At 49.8% G+C, this 20753-nt stretch overlaps 1 protein-coding gene across 4 annotated transcripts in view; it reads left to right on the top strand.

Annotated features, from left to right (window-relative positions):
- Window positions 1-20753, top strand: part of SOGA1 (suppressor of glucose, autophagy associated 1) — an 89123-nt gene that overhangs the window by 58829 nt on the left and 9541 nt on the right. For all 4 annotated transcript variants that reach the window (XR_001891901.3, XR_001891900.3, XM_021921079.2 and 1 more), the window contains exons 9-14: window positions 39-143; window positions 1103-1270; window positions 2884-3135; window positions 8437-8508; window positions 9053-9123; window positions 11426-12776. Coding sequence is in view for 2 of the 4 variants with exons in the window: in XM_021921079.2 (XP_021776771.2) it covers window positions 39-143; window positions 1103-1270; window positions 2884-3135; window positions 8437-8508; window positions 9053-9123; window positions 11426-12776 (2019 nt within the window). In the remaining 2 variants the exon portion in view is untranslated. The remainder of the gene's footprint in view (window positions 1-38; window positions 144-1102; window positions 1271-2883; window positions 3136-8436; window positions 8509-9052; window positions 9124-11425; window positions 12777-20753) is intronic.

Raw genomic sequence — 20753 nt, 5'->3', positions numbered from 1 at the left:
CTTCCCACCTGCAGTTAAGCATGGTTTTTAAAAAACAGGTGAACAGCATGAAGGAGCTGTACCTGCTGATGGAGGAAGAGGAGATAAACGCTCAGCATTCTGATAACAAGGCCTGCACGGGGGACAGCTGGACCCAGAACACGGTGTGTTTCCAGCCCCTTCGCGGTCCTGTTGTGTCCATTCATTCCTTTGTCTGCTCAGTGATCAATTCCTACTGCTTTCTCTGACCCCATTCCTGGACACTGGAGTTACAGAAGGTTATTGCCTGGTCAGCCCAGGGCAGTAACAGAATCCAGATGATGGACTGTGAGGTCATAGGCAAGACAGCAAGTAATTATCTTTGCAGTATAGGGGACAGCATCACAGGTCATAGATGATGGGTTTTGAAGGATGTATAGGAGTTTACCTAATAGAGAATGGGGGAAAGACTATTTTGGACCAAGAGAACTGTGTGTGCTAAGGTGTGGCAAGGTGTTTTCGTATTGAGTAAGGTGTGGCAAGGTGTTTTGGTATTGAGTATGGCTTGGGAGGTACATGGTGAGGGTAAGGACATCAGGCTAGAAGCATCTGAAGAGGGGCCTTGTGGTCTAGGGTCAGGAACCTTCAAATCAAGCCATAAGTCAGAGAGAACAGTGGGGTCCGGATCCCAGGGTCACACACAGTAAGCTGGGGTAGGGATGGGAAATGAGGGCATGGGCCCAGGGACCAAGTCAGGCAAACTGAGGGAGTCTGCATGAATTTGACCCCACACTGGCCTGCGTGTGTCAGAGAGGATCCTGAGTGAGGAGAAAGACCCACGGCCCAGACGCTACAGAGCCTTGAAGAAGCCAGATGATTCAGCTCAGAGTTAGGCTGAATAATTATTATTGTAACTGCAGGGTTTTTTTTCTTGGTGTCAGATTTGGGACTCATGTCAGCCTAGGAGGTAGCCAGGGCTGGGCTTGTCATTCCCATATTATGGGTGAGATGACCTAGAGAGGCCGTGGGACTTGCCTGAGGTCTCGTGGAGTCCCAAGCTGGACTCCTAGGTGAGTTCTCTGAGCCCAGATTCCCCTCCCTACCCGCCAAGGCTCTTGACTCAGGTTTTGCCTTCTGTCTGCAGCCCAATGAGTACATCAAGACACTGGCTGACATGAAGGTGACGCTGAAGGAGCTGTGCTGGCTGCTCCGGGATGAACGCCGTGGTCTGACGGAGCTTCAGCAACAATTTGCTAAGGCCAAGGCTACCTGGGAGACAGAGCGGGCAGAGCTCAAGGGCCATACCACCCAGGTGAGCCCCCCACCTGTCAGAGGCCTCTCCCCTCTCACCCAAGCCTTTAGCTGTCAGATCGGAGTAGGATGCCAAGGCCATGCTCCTAGAGGAATAAGAACCCCTTTGCTTCACCTGTGGCCCAGAGAGGGCAAGAGACTTGCCTAAAGTCACACAGCAAGGGTATCAGAAACGGTGGGGAATGGGAGTCACGGGGGAAGGGAAGGAAGGTGAGGGATTGCACCCTGGGCTCACAGGTGAGGCTGGCGCGCACCCCCACTGCCTGCTGTCCTCATTTGCTCCTTCCTTTCCTCATAAGCAGTCCTTCAGCCCCCACTGCCTGGCTCTGTTTTGCTCCCTCCACTCAAATTGGGGGCCCCCCGCAACTCCCCAGCATGCCCAAAGGAGCTTTAACCAGGAGCCCTGGGGATTTGGGTTTGGGGTCTGCTGTGCGCCTGAGGCTGACTTGCCGCCTCCTTTGGCCTGAAGAGTGAGAGGGTAGGCTTCCTCCCACTTGGAGAGAATGCTCTGACCCCACAGCTCGGGCTCCAGCCTCTTCCATCCAGCCTGCCCCTGCCGCAAACTGTCTTCCCCGGCAGCAGCAGCCTCTGGGAGGCAGGCACTCCGATGGTCTCTGCTGGACAGGTGACAAAACTGGCACAGATGAGTTAAATTTATCTCCCAAGGTCACCCGGCTAATAAGTGGCAGACTGGCCCTTGCTCCCCCAAACCTCTAACCCCTGGCTCCCTGTGACCCCAATTCCACCTCCTTTTTTGTTTGTTTATTTTTTTTGAGACGGAATCTCACTGTGTCACTCAGGCTGGAGTGCAGTGGTGCAATCTTGGATCACTGCAACCTCTACCACCCGGGTTCAAGTGATTCTCCTGCCTCAGCCTCCAAAGTAACTGGGATTATAGATGGCATACCACCACACCCAGCTAATTTTTGTATTTTTAGTAGAGATAGGGTTTCGCCATGTTGGCCAGGCTAGTCTTGAACTTCTGATCTCAAGTGATCTGCCCGCCTCGGCCTCCCAAAATTCTGGGAGTACAGGCGTGACCCACCATGCCCAGCCCCAATTCCACCTTCTTCCCACTGCTCACAGTCTCCTGGCTGCTTCCTGGGGCCACTACTCTCCCCTCCTAACCCTCTCTGCAGCTCTCACAGCTCCCTCCATCTGCACTGTCCACCATACCTGCTGCCCCTAAAGACCTGGGCATTTCAGGTGCTCCTCCCACCAAGAACCTGACCAGCCCATGGGGGTTAATGGGGGGCACTGAGTCTAAAGGTTGCACATTCCCCTTCCTGCCACCCTGAGGTCTGAGGCCAAGAAAACCATCTTGCCGGCGTGACCACTAGTAATCTTGCAGAGTTTTCATGAGGATACTGACATCATACCTGAAAAGCCCACAGCAGAGCTTGGCTTATAGAAAGAACTCTTCAAACCCTTATTGTGTGGAGGGGTTAGGGGTTAGTTGTGAGTGGGGAGGACTAAGCTGGGTTAGTCCCTGGTGAGGGGTCTTCTGAGGGACCTCTCCCCTTTTCCCCTGCTGGCACCTGGGAGGGAAGGAGAGAGGAGGGCCGAGAGGAGTGGCCTCCTGCTGCCAGCTGCTCAGTCTGCTTCTTTCCGCAGATGGAGCTGAAGGCGGGGAAGGGGGCTGGGGAGCGGGCAGGGCCCGACTGGAAGGCAGCGCTACAGAGGGAGCGTGAGGAGCAGCAGCACCTCCTGGCTGAGTCCTACAGCGCTGTCATGGAGCTGACGCGGCAGCTGCAGATCAGCGAGCGCAACTGGAGCCAGGAGAAGCTGCAGCTGGTGGAGCGGCTGCAGGGTGAGAAGCAGCAGGTGGAGCAGCAGGTGAAGGAGCTGCAGAACCGCCTAAGCCAGGTGAGGCCCATCCCTGCCAAGCTACTTCCACCCGCAAGGGAGAGTTGCTACAGAAATGATTCAGAAGCAGGAACTCCTTCAGGTATAGCTGGATCTAGGTGCTCGTCCAGTGAGGTCTGGCACAGCATCTCCTTCGGGTATAGCTGGATCCAGGCACTTAGAGAATGCAGTGGGAACTAGATCTTCCTTTCTGCCTCTGCCTGTCAGGCCTGCTTTCCTCTGTGTTAGCTTTACTCTTAAACAAGCCGTTCCCAAATATGGCCACCGTTAGTTTCATGCTCATATCTTACAGCTTAGCAAGTACAGTGGATTGGCCAGATATGGGTCATGTGCCCATCCCTGGAGCCTACCCAAACTCAGGAACCAAGAGGGAGGAACTAAGAGTGGTTCCCATGGGAAAATTGGGAGACCTTCAATCAAAAGAAGGAGGAAAGGAAAAGCAATCATTGACCCTCACTCCCCATTATAGTTCACTTCATGCAGCCAGCCGCCACCTACCATATGCTGCTCTGCTCCACTCTTGATTTTGACTTTTCCCTTCCTTTCACTTATATTTTTATTTACTTATTTATTAGAGTGCAGTGTGCATGCTTGGCTCACTGCAGCCTCCGCCTCCCAGGTTCAAGTGATTCATGCGCCTCAGCCTCCTCAGTAGCTGGCATTACAGGCGTGTGCTACCACGGCTGGCTAATTTTTACGTTTTTAGTAGAGATAGGGTTTCATCATGTTGGCCAGGCTGGTCTCGAACTCCTGGCCTCAAGTGATCCTCCCGCCTCAGCCCCCCAAAGGGCTATGATTACAGGCGTGAGCCACCATGCCCGGCCTTACTTTTATTTTATTTTTTTAAATTAATTTATTTTTTCTTTGAGACAGTCTCACTCTGTCACCCAGACTGGAATGCAGAGGTGCGATCTCGGCTCACTGCAACCTCTGCCTCCCGGGTTCAAGCAGTTCTCCTGCCTCAGCCTCCCGAGTAGCTGGGACTACAGGCGCTTGCCACCCCACCCGGCTAATTTTTTATTTTTAGTAGAGATGGGGTTTCACCATGTTGGCCAGGCTGGTCTCGAACTCCTGACCTCAGATGATCCGCCCACCTCGGCCTTCCAAAGTGCTGGGATTACAGGCGTGAGCCACCGCGCCTGGCCTTACTTTTAGTTTTAATCACATAAACCAGGACTTCATCTTTATATAAGGTCCAAATATTACAAAGGCATATTTCAACCTACTCCCTCCATTTCTTGTCATTTTTTGTTAATTAAAAAAAATTTTTTAGGCCAGGTGCAGTGGCTTACAGTAAGAAATGGGGTCTTACTGTATGGCCCAGGCTGGGCTTGAGCTCCTGGTCTCAAGCCATCCTCCCACCTCAGCGTCCCAGGTAGCTGGGCCTTTCTTGCTATTTAAATTTATATTTACAGGGTTTTGTTCGTTTGTTTTAAAATCATTAATCAAGTTGTAATGTCCATTTATTTATACTTTGCCTCTTTCCTGGAGAGCTGTTCACAAAAGAGTACGGAGGCCTTCCTCATTCAGTGTGCCTGGTGCCTGGTGTTCCCAGTGTGGAGATACTATGATTTGTTATCTACAGTGATTAAATCTAGATTGTTTCCAGTTTTTCACTATTGAAAGTTGTGACCTGAAGCTGGATGTGGCAGTGTGCGCCTGTAGTCTCAGCTACATGGGAGGCCGAGGTGGGAGGATTGCTTGAACTCGGGAGATCAAGACAGTGAGCCGTGATTGTGCCACTGCCCTCCAGCCTGGGCAACAGAGTGAGACTTTTTTTTAGATACAAAGGTATCTAAAAAAAGAAAAAAAAGTTCAAGTTGTGCCTCAGTGAACATCTCCACACATATATTTCTGCACACGCATAAATATTTCAGTAGGATAGATTCCTAGAGGTTAAATTGCTAAATCCAAGGGCATAAGCATTTATAGTTGATGGTAACTGCCAGGCTGCCTTCTAGAAAAGCTTTGCCCTTGTACCCTCCCACCAGCTGCACAGTTAGAAGGACGAGAAGGCCCTTTTTGCTTCATCTTTGCCAGTTGCTGTGATTACCAGTCTTTGAAACGTCTGCCCAAATTAGGGTGTGAAATGCTATCTCATTGCTTTACTTTGCATTTCTCTGACTTACTGAAGGTGAGCATTTTGCATGAGTTTATTGATCTTAGGTATTTCCTCTTCCTAATGTTCTCTTCAGTACTTCAACAGCCCTGCAAGGTCACGTTCATGAAACCCCTTTTTCAGATGAGGATACAGAGGCAAAGTGATTGGCCCAAGGTCATAAAGTGAGTAAGAGAGAGGACCAGAATCTGGCAGAACTCCCAAATCTGGAAAGTTCCTGGTCCTGGGCCATGCCCACTCTCCTGCAGGGACAGAGCTCCTGTGAGGTTCACACCTGCTAGGAGCCTGTGCTTGGGGAGTGCAGGATGGCAGGATGACTAACAAGTTCCAGAACAATCCAGGTACCACGTGGAAAGCAGGTCAGATGCTTGCATCTGTTTGCACCATCAAGCCAAATTCCTGTTTGTAAAAGAATAATTCCTTCTTATTTTATTAACAACAAAATATTTCTAAATTTCTAAATATTCTAAATTTCTAAAATGATTTTGAAATTATGAAACAAGCTTCGTGTCATCCCTGGGGGACATATCAGCCCACAGGCATGTCTTGTCAGCTCATCAGGGCACAGATTCCATGTCCTGCTGTTGTTTTCACATCAGGGACTTGCCGGCCCTCTAGCCTCTTGTGTCTCTCTGACATTCCTCTTCCTCCTGCACTTTAAACCAAATCCCCCAAAGCAGCATTCTGTACACTGGACTGACGATTAAGCCAGACTGGTGAAAGTAGCAGAGTGGCTGGTGGGAAAGAGCTTCTGACCAGGAGTCCCCAGTCCTTACCTGGCTCCACCAGGTACAACCCCAGTCAAGTCACCTCTGATCTCTGGGCCTCATCTGTAAAATAAGGATGACCATACTTGACATTCTCATTTTTCAGGGCAGCTATGGAAATAAAGTGAGATAACCACAAGAATCAAAGTGCTTCCTAAGCCCACCCTTGTCTGGGGCTTGGTTTGATTCTGTGGTCTTCATCTGTCATTGCTGTTCACTGATGTTAGTGTTATTTCCCCCCTCCCTTCCCTTCCCTCCCTCCCTCCCTTCTTCTTCCTTTCTTAGTTTCTTTCTTTTCTTATTTTGAGACAAGGTCTTGCTCCGTCACCCAGGCTGGAGTGCAGTGGCACCATCTCAGCTCACTGCAAGCTCTGCCTCCCAGGCACAAGTGATCCTCCCACCTCAGCCTCTCATGTAGCTGGGAGCACACTCTAACACGCCTGGATAACTTTTGTATATTTATTTACTTATTTATTTTTGAGATGGAGTTTCGCTCTTATTTCCCAGGCTGAAGTGCAATGGCACGATCTTGGCTTACCGCAACCTCCGCCTCATGGGTTCAAGCGATTCTCCTGCCTCAGCTTCCCGGGTAGCTGGGATTACAGGCATGCGCCACCACACCCGGCTAATTTTTTGTATTTTTAGTAGAGACAGGGTTTCTCCATGTTGGTCAGGCTGGTCTTGAACTCCCAACTTCAGGTGATCCACCTGCCTCGACCTCTCAAAGTGCTGGGATTACAGGCGTGAGCCACCATGCCCGGCAACTTTTGTGGTTTTTTTTTTTTAGACATGGGGTTTCCCTGTGTTGCCCAGGCTGATCTTAAACTGCTAGGCTCAAGTGATCCTCCCACCTCAGCCTCTGGAAGTGCTGGGATTACAGTTGCGAGCTGCCACACCTGGCCTAGTGTTATTTTCATTGTTGCCCTGTTTGTCTCATGTTGGGTTTCTAAGAAGCAAAGCTCTAGACATGGATTCAAGTACAAGTAAGGTGACCAACCCATGCCGGCTTGCCTGGGACTGAGGGCATTCCCGAGACTGTGACTTTTAAAACTAGAATAGTCCTAGCCGTAGCCTCCTAGTTTTTTTTAGAACTGAGGGTTCTGGGACATGGGACTTTCAGTACAAACACTGAGAAAGTCCTGGGCAAACCAAGATGAGTTGGTTACCCTGTGTGCAAGTGATTTGTTAATGGATGGAGTCAGGATGGGGAAGGGGAAGAAACCATGTAAGATACGCTTTCAGATGAAATCTGCCCTCGGCCTGACCCCATGATGTGCCCAGGAGTATAAACAGTAAATCACCCCACAGTTTGGTCCACCTTAAGGCAAGGGGTCCACCTTTAGGGCCAGTCTTCTGGACCCCTGTCTTTGTCCGTCATTGGCAGTGATTGGGTCCTGGTTACCCAAGGCAGTCCTCCAGAGAAGGTTGTAGTGCCAGATGGTACAGATGGAGTCACCAGCAATGGGAAGTGCTACACTGTTGTTACGATCATTCACTCAGTCAGCTGCCCGACCTCTTCTCTCAGTCTTGATCCTCTCATCTGCCAAATGGAAATAACCACAGGAACACCTACCATACACAGTTTCTGTGAGAATTAAATTAACTAATGCAGCCGGACGCAGTGGTTCATGCCTGTAATCCCAGCACTTTGGGAGGTTGAGGCGGGTGGATCACCTGAGCCAGGAGTTCAAGACCAACCTGGCCAACATGGTGACACCCCGTCTCTACTAAAAATACAAAAATTAGCCAGGCAAGGTGGTGCATCCCTGTAATGCCAGCTACTCTGGAGGCTGAGGCAGGAGAATCGCTTGAACCCGGGAGGCAGAGGTTGCAGTGAGCTGAGATCGTACCACGGCACTCCAGTCTGGGCAACAGAGTAAGACTCTGTCTCAAAAAAAAAAAAAAAAAAAAAAAAAATTAACTAATGTTTGCATAAGAGATTGGTTCCATCACAAGCCACCTGGAGGTGATGGACCTCCAAGAAGGGAGGGAAGCAGAGGCCCCTCAAGGCCTAGCGGGAAAGAGTGCTGGGATCTGTGAACGATGGCCACTGTGGATGGAGCAGTGGGGGTGCCTAGATCTTACATTTGCCACTCTGATTGGACGTAGCTGCTGCTTAGCTGGTCTAGCTGTTCTGTGAATTGTACAATGAATTCACATAGTAATGGCTGTTACTATATTAGGTATAATGACATCTAGAAGGATGTCTGCAAGTAGTTGCTTTTATTATCATTTTCCAAATCCACCAGGCGGAGGGGCGCGCTCTGAGCTGCTACCCACTGAGAAGGTGGCCCCTGGTCCATGATGTAGGTTATGTGGGCTGCAGAGTAGAGTCTGGGGAGTGGCTTTGCTTAGAGCGGGGTTCTGCTTAATAGCTTTGCCCATTACCGACCCACCCTCTCTGCCCTTGCCCAGCTGCAGAAGGCTGCCGACCCCTGGGTCCTGAAGCACTCGGAGCTGGAGAAGCAGGACAACAGCTGGAAGGAGGTGAGTGGGGCGGCTGCTGCCATGTTATCTTGGCCCCTGGCTATACCATAAAAGTCCCTGCACGTGGGAGACATGACAGAAGTTGCTAACCCTGTCTCACAGGTCACACCCTTGCACCTTGGGCCCCTCAGCCTTAGAGTCTGTGTCTCATGGTTCCTGCCTCAAAAAAAAAAAAAAAGACAAAGAACACCCAGGGACTGGGCTAAGTGAGGGAGTAGGGTTGAGGAGGGAGAAGACAAGCCCACTGCCAGCTGAGTAGGGGCCACTGGATGCTTTGTTGCAGTCACCACATTTGGATTAAATTCTAAGTGGTCCCTTTCCTTGGGTGGGTCACTTTTGGAGCTCTGATTGGCCCAGCCTGGATCACATTTGGTGGAGGAATTAGATGCAATGCAGCCAGAAACTGACCATGCTAGAATGATGACATCGTTCCTGCTCTCCAGATGAGGAGATTCAGGCATTGAGGTCCGGGCTGGTCTCGCGTTCCATGCCCTTAGTGCTCTCGTGGCCGGAACTGACCCTTCCTGTCTCTCCTCCTTGACAGACACGCAGTGAGAAGATCCACGACAAGGAAGCTGTTTCCGAAGTTGAGCTTGGAGGAAACGGGTTAAAGAGGTGCTTGCATCCTGGTCCCCCGCTCTGCCTCTCTGTCCCGCCCCACAGCCTCACCCCTCTTCGCTCCCTGCTGGGCCCTGCACCCACTCTGCCTGCTTTTGCTGCAGCCCTGCCCCGCCCCTTCGCCCTCTTCCTGCTGCCACCCTCCCCGCATCTGAGTTGGGAGAGCATCAGGATATGGTTTCTCTGGAACCTGAACCACGCAGGAGCTGGAACGCTTGGGGCAGTGGGAATTCCAGGCTGCTGCATGTTGTTTGAGTCTGGGAATGGAACACAGGTGGAAGCAAACCATTTAGCTCCTCTTGGGATTCTTTCCTCCTGTCTCTGGAGTGAGGAGAGTTGAGATGGACCTCCATTCCTGGGATTATTGAGCAGCATCCTTTGGGCCCAGCCCTGTGCTGTGGCCAAGGAGACCCCCACCCCAAGACTGTAAGGACCACGTCTCCACTGTTAGGAAACCCATGAAAGGAGTCAGGGAAACAGAACCCCCAGCTGCCATCAGACCAGCCCAGAAGCAAGGCAGGCAGGACAGGCTGCAGCCAGAGGGCCAGGTTTGAATGCCAACCCTGCCAGTTCTAGCTCTATGACCTTGACCTTGAGCAGTACTTCCCATCTCTGTCGAGTGGGGATGATATGAGCTGCCTCTTGGAGGTCATCAGAGTGGTCTGACACATGCATTTCCATGTGCCTGGCATGTTCAGTGATTCAGGCAATATGTGTGCCAGGAGCTTCATGGCGTCTTAGTTTGGGTTCCCCCATAAGCAAACTCTGAGACAAGGATTTAAGTGCAAATGGTTTATTTGGGACAGAATTTCAGGAAACACTTGGAAGTGAGACAGGGAAGGGAAGGCAGCCAAGAAAAGGAGCTTCAACCAGGTTATCCCACGGGCAACTGGAATTCAGGCTGTCGGAGGAACTCAGGGAGCCAGAGTAGAACGTGCAGCTTAGAGTCATCCCGCCTGAGAAACAAGGAGGCTGGGGCACTTGTTCACCATATCCCACCTATTGTTTGTCAAGGGCTGTGTTTAGGGGCATTAACTCATTAACTCTGTGCTATTTCTAGCTTCGGTTTGGGTTGTTGTTTTTTTTTTTTTTGAAATGGAGTTTTGCTCTGTCTCCCAGGGTGGAGTACAATGGCACGATCTTAGTTCGCTGCAACCTCTGCCTCCCAGGTTCAAGTGATTCTCCTGCCTCAGCCTCCTGAGTAGCTGGGGTTACAGGCGCACACCACCACGCTCGGCTAATTTTTGTATTTTTAGTAAGAGACAGGGTTTCACCATCTTGGTCAGGCTGGTCTCAAATTCCTGACCTCAGGTGATCTGCCTGCCTCAGCATCCCAAAGTGCTGGGTCTAGCTTCTTCTATGTGGAGGACAGCCAAGTATGATCCCACAGGCAGAAAAAAAGCCATCAGGTAGAGAATGGTGGAGTATGCAGTTCAGAGTATGCAGTTTTAGGTGTATAGGTGAAAGTACAGAGAGAGGCCAGGTGCAGTGGCTCATGCCTATAATCCCAGCATTTTGAGAGGCAGAGGCAGGAAGACTGCTTGAGGCCAGGAGTTTGAGACCAGCCTGGGCAACATAGGGAGACCCCCATCTCTACAAAAATTTTTAAAAAAATTAGCCAGGCATTAGGCTGGGCGCGGTGGCTCATGTCTGTAATCCCAGTACTTTGGGAGGCTGAGGCGGGTAGATCACCTGACGTCAGGAGTTCCAGACCAGCCTGGCCAACATCGAGAAACCCCGCCTCTACTAAAAATATAAAAATTAGCCAGACGTGGTAGTGCACGCCTGTAATTTCATCTGCTCCAGAGTCGGAGACAGGAGAATCGCTTGAACCCAGAGGGTGGAAGTTGTAGTGAGCAGAGATCATGCCATTGCACTCCAGCCTGGGTGACAGAACGAGACTCTGTCTCAAAAAAAAAAAAAAAAAACAACACACACACACACAAAATTAGCCAGATATGGTGGTGTGCCCCTGTAGTCCCAGCTGCTCCGGAGGCTGAAATGGGAGGATCACTCGGGCCCAGGAGTTTAAGGCTGCAGTGAGCTGTGATATCACCACTGCATTCCAGCCTGGGTGACATTTCAAGACCTGTTTGGGAAAAAAAAAAAAAAAGAAAGAAAAGAAAGAAAGAAAATGCAGACAGAATGTGGGGCTGGGCACCAACAACATCTTCTACCAGAGGTGAACAAGACAGTCCTGGTCTCTGCCCTCGCGCAGCACACAGACCAGGGTGGTAGACCAGAGTGTGTCCTCAGTGTTACTTCCACTAATAACCACGTTTCCTCTTGCCCTTTGCAGAACCAAATCTGTTTCCTCCATGTCTGAGTTTGAAAGTTTGCTCGACTGTTCCCCTTACCTTGCTGGCGGAGACGCCCGAGGCAAGAAGCTGCCTAACAACCCTGCCTTTGGCTTTGTGAGTTCTGAGCCTGGGGATCCAGAGAAAGACACCAAGGAGAAGCCTGGGCTCTCATCGAGGGACTGCAACCACGTGGGTGCCCTGGCCTGCCAGGACCCCCCAGGGAGGCAGATGCAGCGCAGCTACACAGCTCCCGACAAGACGGGCATCCGAGTCTACTATAGCCCCCCGGTGGCCCGGCGCCTGGGAGTCCCTGTGGTTCATGACAAAGAGGGCAAGATCATTATCGAGCCCGGCTTCCTCTTCACCACAGCCAAGCCCAAAGAGTCGGCCGAGGCTGATGGGCTGGCTGAGAGCTCCTATGGTCGGTGGCTCTGCAACTTCTCACGGCAGCGCCTGGACGGAGGCTCAGCCAGCAGCCCCTCAGCAGCCGGGCCTAGCTTCCCAGCGGCCCTGCATGACTTCGAGATGTCAGGCAACATGAGTGATGACATGAAGGAGATCACCAACTGCGTGCGCCAGGCCATGCGCTCCGGCTCGCTGGAGAGGAAAGTGAAGAGCACGTCCAGCCAGACGGTGGGCCTGGCCAGTGTGGGCACACAGACCATCCGCACGGTCAGCGTGGGCCTGCAGACCGACCCACCCCGCAGCAGCCTCCACGGCAAGGCCTGGTCACCCCGAAGCTCTTCACTCGTGTCTGTGCGCAGCAAGCAGATCTCCTCCTCCCTGGACAAGGTCCATTCACGCATCGAGCGGCCCTGCTGCTCCCCCAAGTATGGCTCGCCAAAGCTCCAGAGGCGGTCTGTGTCCAAGCTGGATAGCAGCAAGGACCGCAGCCTGTGGAACCTGCACCAGGGCAAGCAGAACGGCTCAGCCTGGGCCCGCTCCACCACCACGCGGGACAGCCCTGTATTGAGAAACATCAATGATGGACTCTCCAGCCTCTTCAGTGTGGTGGAGCACTCAGGGAGCACGGAGTCTGTCTGGAAACTGGGCATGTCTGAGACGCGGGCCAAGCCCGAGCCTCCCAAGTATGGCATTGTGCAGGAGTTCTTCCGTAATGTGTGTGGCCGGGCACCAAGCCCCACCTCGGCAGCAGGAGAGGAGGGCACCAAGAAGCCAGAACCCCTCTCCCCAGCCAGCTACCATCAGCCGGAGGGTGTGGCCAGGATCCTGAACAAGAAGGCAGCCAAGTCGGTCAGCAGCGAGGAGGCCAGACTCACCATGCTCCCCCAGGTGGGGAAGGATGGTGTCCTCCGGGACGGAGATGGAGCCGTGGTCCTTCCCAGTGAGGTAGGTGGGTGGGATCTGTCCTTTTTCTTGGTAGGTGGAGTTAGTATATAAGGTCCAAGCTCTTTGGGTTTTTAAGTTCAGAAGTATGGGCTGAGGCGGGCGGATCACCTGAGATCAGGCATTTGAGACCAGTCTGGCCAACATGGTGAAAACCCCATCTCTACTAAAAATACAAAAATTGGCCGGGCGTGGTGGCGTGCATCTGTCATCCCAGCTACTCTGGAGGTTGAGGCAGGAGAATTACTTAAACACAGTAGGCGGAGGCGGCAGTGAGCTGAGATTGTGCCACTGCACTCCAGCCTGGGTGACAGAGTAAGACTCCGTCTCAAAAAATAGATATATTTTTTTATATATTTTTATATCTATATATGTATATAGATGTTTAGATATACATATATAGATATAAAAATATATAAATATATAATATAAATATATTTTTATAAATATATAATATATAAATATATAATATATAAAATACATATAATATATAAATACGTATAATATAAATATAAATATATACTTTTACGTATTTATTTATAAATAGATATAAATAATATAAATATATCTATATGTTTATATCTATTTATATATCTTTATATATATATAAATAAAATAAAAATTCAGGGATATGGCCATGTGTCCCAGGAAGTTCTTATGCTGGTCTGAGGATAGAGTTGGAAGGTCCCAGACCTGGAACAACACACACTTGATGGTCACATGGTCTGAATTCCAAGAGACTAGTGAGCATGGCTTAACTAGCAGCTTTTGCACCACCCATCGGAGACTGCCAGCATCCCCTCCAGGGAGGGGGCGTTACTGCTCTCCCGCAACCCGGTGGTGTGTTGGAGCCAGCTTGTTTGGCTTGTGGGAGCCAATTGTCAGCATCACTGTGGTTCCTTGTTTTTTGTTTTTTGTTTTTTGAGATGGAGTTTTGCTCTTGTTTCCCAGGCTGGAGTGCAATGGTGTGATCTCGGCTCACCGCAACCTCTGCCTCCTGGGTTCAAGTGATTCTCCTGCTTCAGTCGCCCAGGTAGCTGTGATTACAGGCATGTGCCACCACGCCTGGCTAATTTTGTATTTTTAGTAGAGATGGGGTTTTTCCATGTTGGTCAGGCTGGTCTTGAACTCCCGACCTCAGGTGATCCGCCCACCTTGGCCTCCCAAAGTGCAGGGATTACAGGCGTGAGCCACCGCGCCCAACCGCATCTCTGTGTTTAACATGACCTTGGGACCTTGAGATTGGCCGCAGTGGGAGGATTTACAGCATAAAAATTAGTAAACACTACGAATCAGGGCTCCTCCTGTCACTCCTGGAAAACTAATTGTTAAACATTAGCGGACATACCCCCACCCCCATCAAGAATTCACACCTAAGTGCTCATATTTCCTCTGAGAACCTTTTGCTGCATACCCCACTGCTGCTATCAATTTCTTATAAGTTAGTTAGTAAACCTTACTTAAATGTTAGTGAGCATTATTTGAATGTTAGAATGTGCATAAGTTAACTTTGCAGAAAGGGAAGGAAATGTATTTGAAGGATAGCATATTTTATAAAACCCAAGAGTAGGATCCTAATGACCTCAGCAGCTTCTTCCTGTCTTCCTCTCCTCTCTCTTAAGCTTCACCCTCTCTGATATCATATTCCCCCTTTTTCTGTCTTTCTCTCTCTGTTGCATTTGCACAAGGACAGGGTGGGCTGTCCCAGCTCTGGCTTTATAACATTTTCCAGTTCAAGCCCCTAGGAGACACTGACACAAATCCCTCTCCCAATTCCACATTTCTGAAAGAAGGAAACTCTGATTGGTGTAGCTAGAGGCAAGTGTACCCGTTGGTCCAGTCAGCTGTGGCTGGGAGTGGTACCATGTGGTCTGCTGTGGACTCAGTGGGGGCACAGAGACATAAGGGCTATGTGTGGAATGGGCTGTGATGGACTTAAACATTCTACTTTTCTATTATTGTACATTTAAGTGGTTTCTAGTTTTTCCCTGTTGTAAATAATGCTGCGTTGTAGGCCGAGGGCAGTGGCTCACGCCTGTAATCCCAGCATTTTGGAAGGCTGAGGCAGGCGGATCATGAGGTCAGGAGATTGAGACCATCCTGCCTAACATGGTGAAACCCCGACTCTACTAAAAATACAAAAAAAAAAAATTAGCCGGGCAAGGTGGCGGGTGCCTGTAGTCCCAGCTACTCGGGAGGCTGAGGCAGGAGAATGGCGTGAACCCGGGAGGCAGAGGTTGCAGTGAGCTGAGATCGCGCCACTGCACTCCAGCCTGGGCAATAGAGCGAGACTACATGTCAAAAATAATAATAATAATAATAATAATAATAATGCTGTGGTGAACATCTTGGTACAAAATCATTTTTTTACATTTCAGACTATTTCCTTAGGTGTAAGTTGCAGAAATGAGATTAAAGGATGAAAGACTATAAATGTGGCCAGGCGCAGTGGCTCATGCCTGTAATCCCAGCACTTTGGGAGGCGGAGTTGGGCAGCTCCAAGGTCAGGAGTTCGAGATCAGCCTGGCCAATACGGTGAAACCCTCTCTCTACAAAAATTAGATGGGTGTGGTGGCGGTCGCCTGTAGTCCCAGCTACTCAGGAGGCTGAGGCAGGAGAATCGCTTGAACCCAGGAGGCAGAGGCTGCAGTGAGCCGAGATGGCACCACTGTGCTCCAGCCTGGGTGACAGGTGAGACTCGGTCTCCACAAAAAAAGAATATAAATGTTTTAAAGTTATTTGTTAAATACTGCCAAATTGTTTTTCAAAAGTGTGCCATTTCTACAGCCTCCAGCAGTGTGTGGCGAGTGCGTTACTTTTGTATACTCTCAGTCAGCTGGCTGACATTTTAAAACATCTCTTAAATATTTATTCCTTTTTTGGCCAGGCACAATGGCTCATGTCTCTAATCCCAGCACTTTGGGAGACTGAGGTGGGCAGATCACTTGAGCTAGGAGTTCAAGACCAGTCTGAGCAACATGGTGAGATCTCATCTCTACATTAAAAAAAAAAAAAAAGCGGCCAGGCACGGTGGCTTACGCCTGTAATCCTACCACTTCAGGAGGCCAAGGCAGGTGGATTGGTTGAGCTCAGGAGTTCGAGACCAGCCTGGGCAGCAAAGTGAAACCCCAGCTCTACTAAAAAATACAAAAAATTAGCCGGGCGTGGCAGCATATACCTATAGTCCCAGCTACTCGGGAGGCTGAGGCAGGAGAATTGCTTGAAGCTGGGAGGCGGAGGTTGCAATGAGCTGAGAATGCGCCACGGCACTCCAGCCTGGGTGACAGAGCAAGACTCCCATCTTTTTTTTTTTTTTTTTTTTAAAAAAAGGCCAGGCATGGTGGCTCACACCTGTAATCCCAGAACTTTGGGAGGCCAAGGCCGGTGGATGACTTGAGGTCAGGAGTTTGAGACCAGCCTGGCCAACATGGTGAAACCCCGTGTCTACTTAAAATACAAAAATTATCCGAATGTGGTGATGAGCGCCTGTAATCCCAGCTACTTGGGAGGCTGAGGCAGGATAATTGCTTGAACCCGGGAGGTGGAGGTTGCGGTGAGCCAAGGCCATGCCATTATACTCCAGCCTGGGCAGCAGAGCGAAACTCCATCTGAAAAAAAAAAAAAAAAAAAGCCAGGCATGGTGGTGCTGCGTGCCTGTGGTCCCAGCTGCTTGGGAGACTGAGGAGGGAAGATCCCTAAAGCCCTGAGGTTGAGGCTGCAGTAAGCCATGATTGTGCCGCTGCACTCCAGCCAGGGCAACAGAGCAAGAGACCCTGTCTCCAAAAAGAAAAAATATATTTATTTATTTTTTTGTAATTTTTTTTTTTTTTTTTTTTTTTTTGAGACAGAGTCTCACACATTCTGTTACCCAGGCTAGAGTGCAGTGGTACGAGCAACCTCCACCTCCTGGGTTCAAGCGATTATCCTGCTTCAGCCTCCCAAGTAGCTGGAACTGAAAGCCTGAGCCACCGCGCCCGGCTAAGTTTTGTGGTTTTTGTAGAGATGGGGTTTCACCATGTTGGCCAGGCTGGTCTCAAACTCCTGACCTCAGGTGATCCACCCGCCTCAGCCTCCCAAAGTGATGGGATTACAAGCATGAGCCACTGTGCCTGGCCTATTTTTGTAACTTTTGAAAAACTGTTAAGTTTGGCCTGGCGCAGTAGCTCACGCCTGTGATCCCATCACTTTGGGAGGCTGAGGCGGGTGGACCACCTGAGGTCAGGAGTTTGAGACCAGCCTGGCCACCTTGGTGAAACCCCATCTCTACTAAAAATAAAAAAAATAGCCAAGCATGGTGGCAGGCGCCTGTAATCCCAGCTACTTGGGAGGCTGAGGCACGAGAATCTCTTGAACCTAGGAGGCAGAAGTTGCAGTGAGCCAAGATCGCACCACTGTACCCCAACCTGGGCAACAGGGCAAAACTCCATCTCCAAAAGAAAACTCCCAAAACTATTAAGTTTAATATTTATACTTAGCATACTGTAAGAGTATAGCTCACTGAATTCTCATAAACTGAACACAGCCACTACAATAGTCTGGGTTCTCTAGAGAAACAGAACCAAGAGGATAGAGAGAGAGTAGAGGGCAAGGAGAGAGAGAAAGAGAGAGATTGATTGATTATAATGAAATGGCTCATGTGATTCTGGAGTCTGGCAAGTCCCAAGATTTCAGGGTGAATCAGCAAGTGGAGACCCAAGAGAGCCAATGGTTTAGTCCAAAGACCTGGAACCAAGAAAGCTGGTCGTTTAGTTTCACTCCAAAGGCCAACAGCCCAGTGACCTAGAAAGAGCAGATGTTTCACTTCAAGTCTGAAGGCAGGGCCTCGCAGTGGCTCACACCTATAATCCCAGCACTTTGGAAGGCCGAAAGAGGTGGATTGCTTGAGGCCAGGAGTTTGATACCAGCCTTGCCAACATAGCAAAACCCTGTCTCTACTAAAAAAATACAAAAATTAGCTGGGCATGGTGGTGCGTGCTTATAGTCCCAGCCACTTGGGAGATTGAGGCATGAGAATTGCTTGAATCCAGGAGGCAGTGAGCCAATATCGCACCACTGCACTCCAGCCTAAGCAAGAGAGTGAGACTCTGTCTCAAATAAATAAATAATAAAGTCTGAAGGCAGGAAAAAAGCAAGTGTCTCAGTCTGAAGGCTGTCGGGCAGGAAGAATTCTCTTACTTGAGGGAGAGTAAGCCCTCTTGTTCCGTTCAAGCCTTTAACTGACTGGATGGGGTTCATGTTAAGGAGAATTTACTTTTTTTTGAGACGGAACCTCACTCTGTCATCCAGGTTGGAATGCAGTGGCGTGATCTTGGCTCACTGCAACCTCTGCCTCCCAGGCTCAAGCGATTCTCGTACCTCAGGCTCCCAAGTAGCTGGGATTACAGGCACACACCACCATGCCTGGCTAATTTTTTATTTTTAGTAGAGATAGGGTTTTACCATGTTGGCCAGGCTGGTCTTAAACTCCTGATCTCAAGTGATCCGCCCACCTCAGCCTCCCAAAGTGGTGGGATTACAGAGGTGAGCCACTGCGCCTGACTGAGAATTTCGATGTTAATCTCATCTCAAAACACTCACAGAAACACCCAGAACAATGTTTTACCTAATATCTCAGCACCCAGTCATGTTGATATATAAAAGTAACCATCACTTCCATATAACCAGTACCACATCAAGAAACAACAGCACAAAGCTGGCTGGATTTTGAATGTTGATTTTAAAGTTGATCCAAATATTGTCCAGTATGTAAAATGTGCGTGCTACCCATTGACCCAGTAGTTCTTTTAGGAATGTAGCCTGTGGAAATATTCACAGACATGGATAAAGAAAAATAAAAAGAGGCTGGGCTCACGCCTGTAATCCCAAGGCTTTAGGAGGCCAAGGCAGGCAGATCACCTGAGGTTGGGAGTTTGAGACCAGCCTGACCAACACCGAGAAACCCCATTTCTACTAAAAATACAAAATTAGCCGGGCATGGTGGCGCATGCCTGTAATCCCAGCTACTTGGGAGGCTGAGGCAGGAGAATCACTTAAACCCGGGAGGCGGAGGTTGCGATGAGCTGAGATTGTGCCATTGCACTCCAGCCTGGGCAACAAGAACGAAACTCCATCTCAAAAATAAATAAATAAATAAATAGAAAAATAAAAAGAGAGAGAGGGGAGGAAATCAAAGCTCAAGAGAGGTTAAGTAACTCTGCCAAGGTCACACAGCTAGTAATTGGCAAAGCTGGGATTTTAACCAAGCAGCTTGGCTCTATCGCAGCACTTTTATGTGATTTATTTTGTATTTATTTATTTATTTTTGAGATAGAGTCTCACTCTGTTGCCCAGGCTGGAGTGCAGTGGCATGATCTCGGCTCACTGCAAGCTCTGCCTCCTGGGTTCACGCCATTCTCCTGCCTCAGCCTCCCGAGTAGCTGGGACTACAGGCGCCCACCACCACGTCCGGCTAATTTTTTGTATTTTTAGTAGAGACGGGGTTTCACTGTGTTAGCCAGGCTGGTCTCAATCTCCTGACCTCGTGATCTGCCTGCCTTGGCCTCCCAAAATGCTGGGATTACAGGCGTGAGCCACCACGCCCCGGCCTTTTTATTTTTTGAAAAGATGGGGTGTCACTCTGTTGCCCAAGCCAGAGTCCAGTGGCACAATCATAGCTCACTGCTGCCTTGACCTCCTGGGCTCAAAGGATCCTCCTGTCTCAGCCTCCCACATGGCCTAGCCCAGCAGCACTTTTTTTTTTTTTTTTTTGAGATGGAGTCCCACTCTGTGCCCCAGGCTGGAATGCAGTGATGTGGATCTCAGCTCACTGCAACCTCCACCTCCTGGGTTCAAGCAATTCTCCTGCCTCAGTCTTTGAGTAGCTGGGACTATAGGTGCGTGCCACCATGCCCAGCTAATTTTTGTATTTTGAGTTGAGATGGGGTTTCACAATGTTTGCCAGCCTGGTCTCAAACTCTTGACCTCAGTTGATCCTCCTGCCTTAGCCTCCCAAAGTGCTGGCATTACAGGTGTGAGCCACCATAACCAGCTGCCCAGCAGCACTTTTTTTTGTTGTTTTTTTGGTTTTTTTTTTGAGATGGAGTCTCTCTGTTTCACCCAGGCTGGAGTACAGTGGTGCAATCTCAGCTCACTGCAGTCTCCACCCCTCCTGGGTTCAAGCGATTCTCCTGCCTCAGCCTCCTGAGTAGCTGGGACTATAGGTTCACGCCACCACGCCCAGCTAATTTTTAGTAGAGATGGGGTTTCACCGTGTTGGCCAGGATGGTCTCGATCTCCTGATCTCGTGATCTACCCGCCTCAGCCTCCCAAAGTGCTGGGATTACAGGCGTGAGCCACCACGCCCAGCAGCAGCACTTTTGATCATTATTTCTGTTTATTGGTAATAGTAAAAAATTAGAAACTACCCAAATGTACATCAAAAGTGAATTTGGGCCAGGCACAGTGGCTCACGCCTGCAATCCCACCACTTTGGGAGGCTGAGGGGGCAGATCACTAGAGGTTAGGGGTTTGAGACCAGCCTGACCAACATGCTGAAGTCCCATCTCTACTAAAAATACAAAAATTAGCTAGACGTGGTGGCACACACTTGTAATCTTAGCTACTTGGGAGGCTGAGGTGCAAGAATCACTTGAACCCGGGAGGTGGAGGTTGTAGTGAGTCAAGATTGTGCCACTGCATTCCAGCCTGGGCAACAGAGCAAGATTCTGTCCAAAAAATAAAAAAATTTAAAAAGTGAATTGGGTACATAAATCAGTTATTTCTATCTGGTGAAATGGTATAGAGACACTAAAAAAGAAGGAGATCGGACAGGCATGGTGGCTCATGCCTTTGGGAGGCATGAGCACCCAAAGGTGCTAATTCCAGCAGTTTGGGAGGCTGAGGCAGGAGGATCGTTTGAGCCCAGGAGTTCAAGACCAGCCTGAGCAACATAGTGAGACCCTGTCTCAAACGGAAAAAAAGTGATAAAAAGGAAGGAAATCT

The sequence above is a fragment of the Papio anubis genome, chromosome 16, assembly GCF_008728515.1.
Source record: "Papio anubis isolate 15944 chromosome 16, Panubis1.0, whole genome shotgun sequence".
In the NCBI taxonomy this organism is placed as follows: Eukaryota; Metazoa; Chordata; class Mammalia; order Primates; family Cercopithecidae; genus Papio; species Papio anubis.
This window is presented reverse-complemented; position numbering and strand designations above follow the sequence as displayed.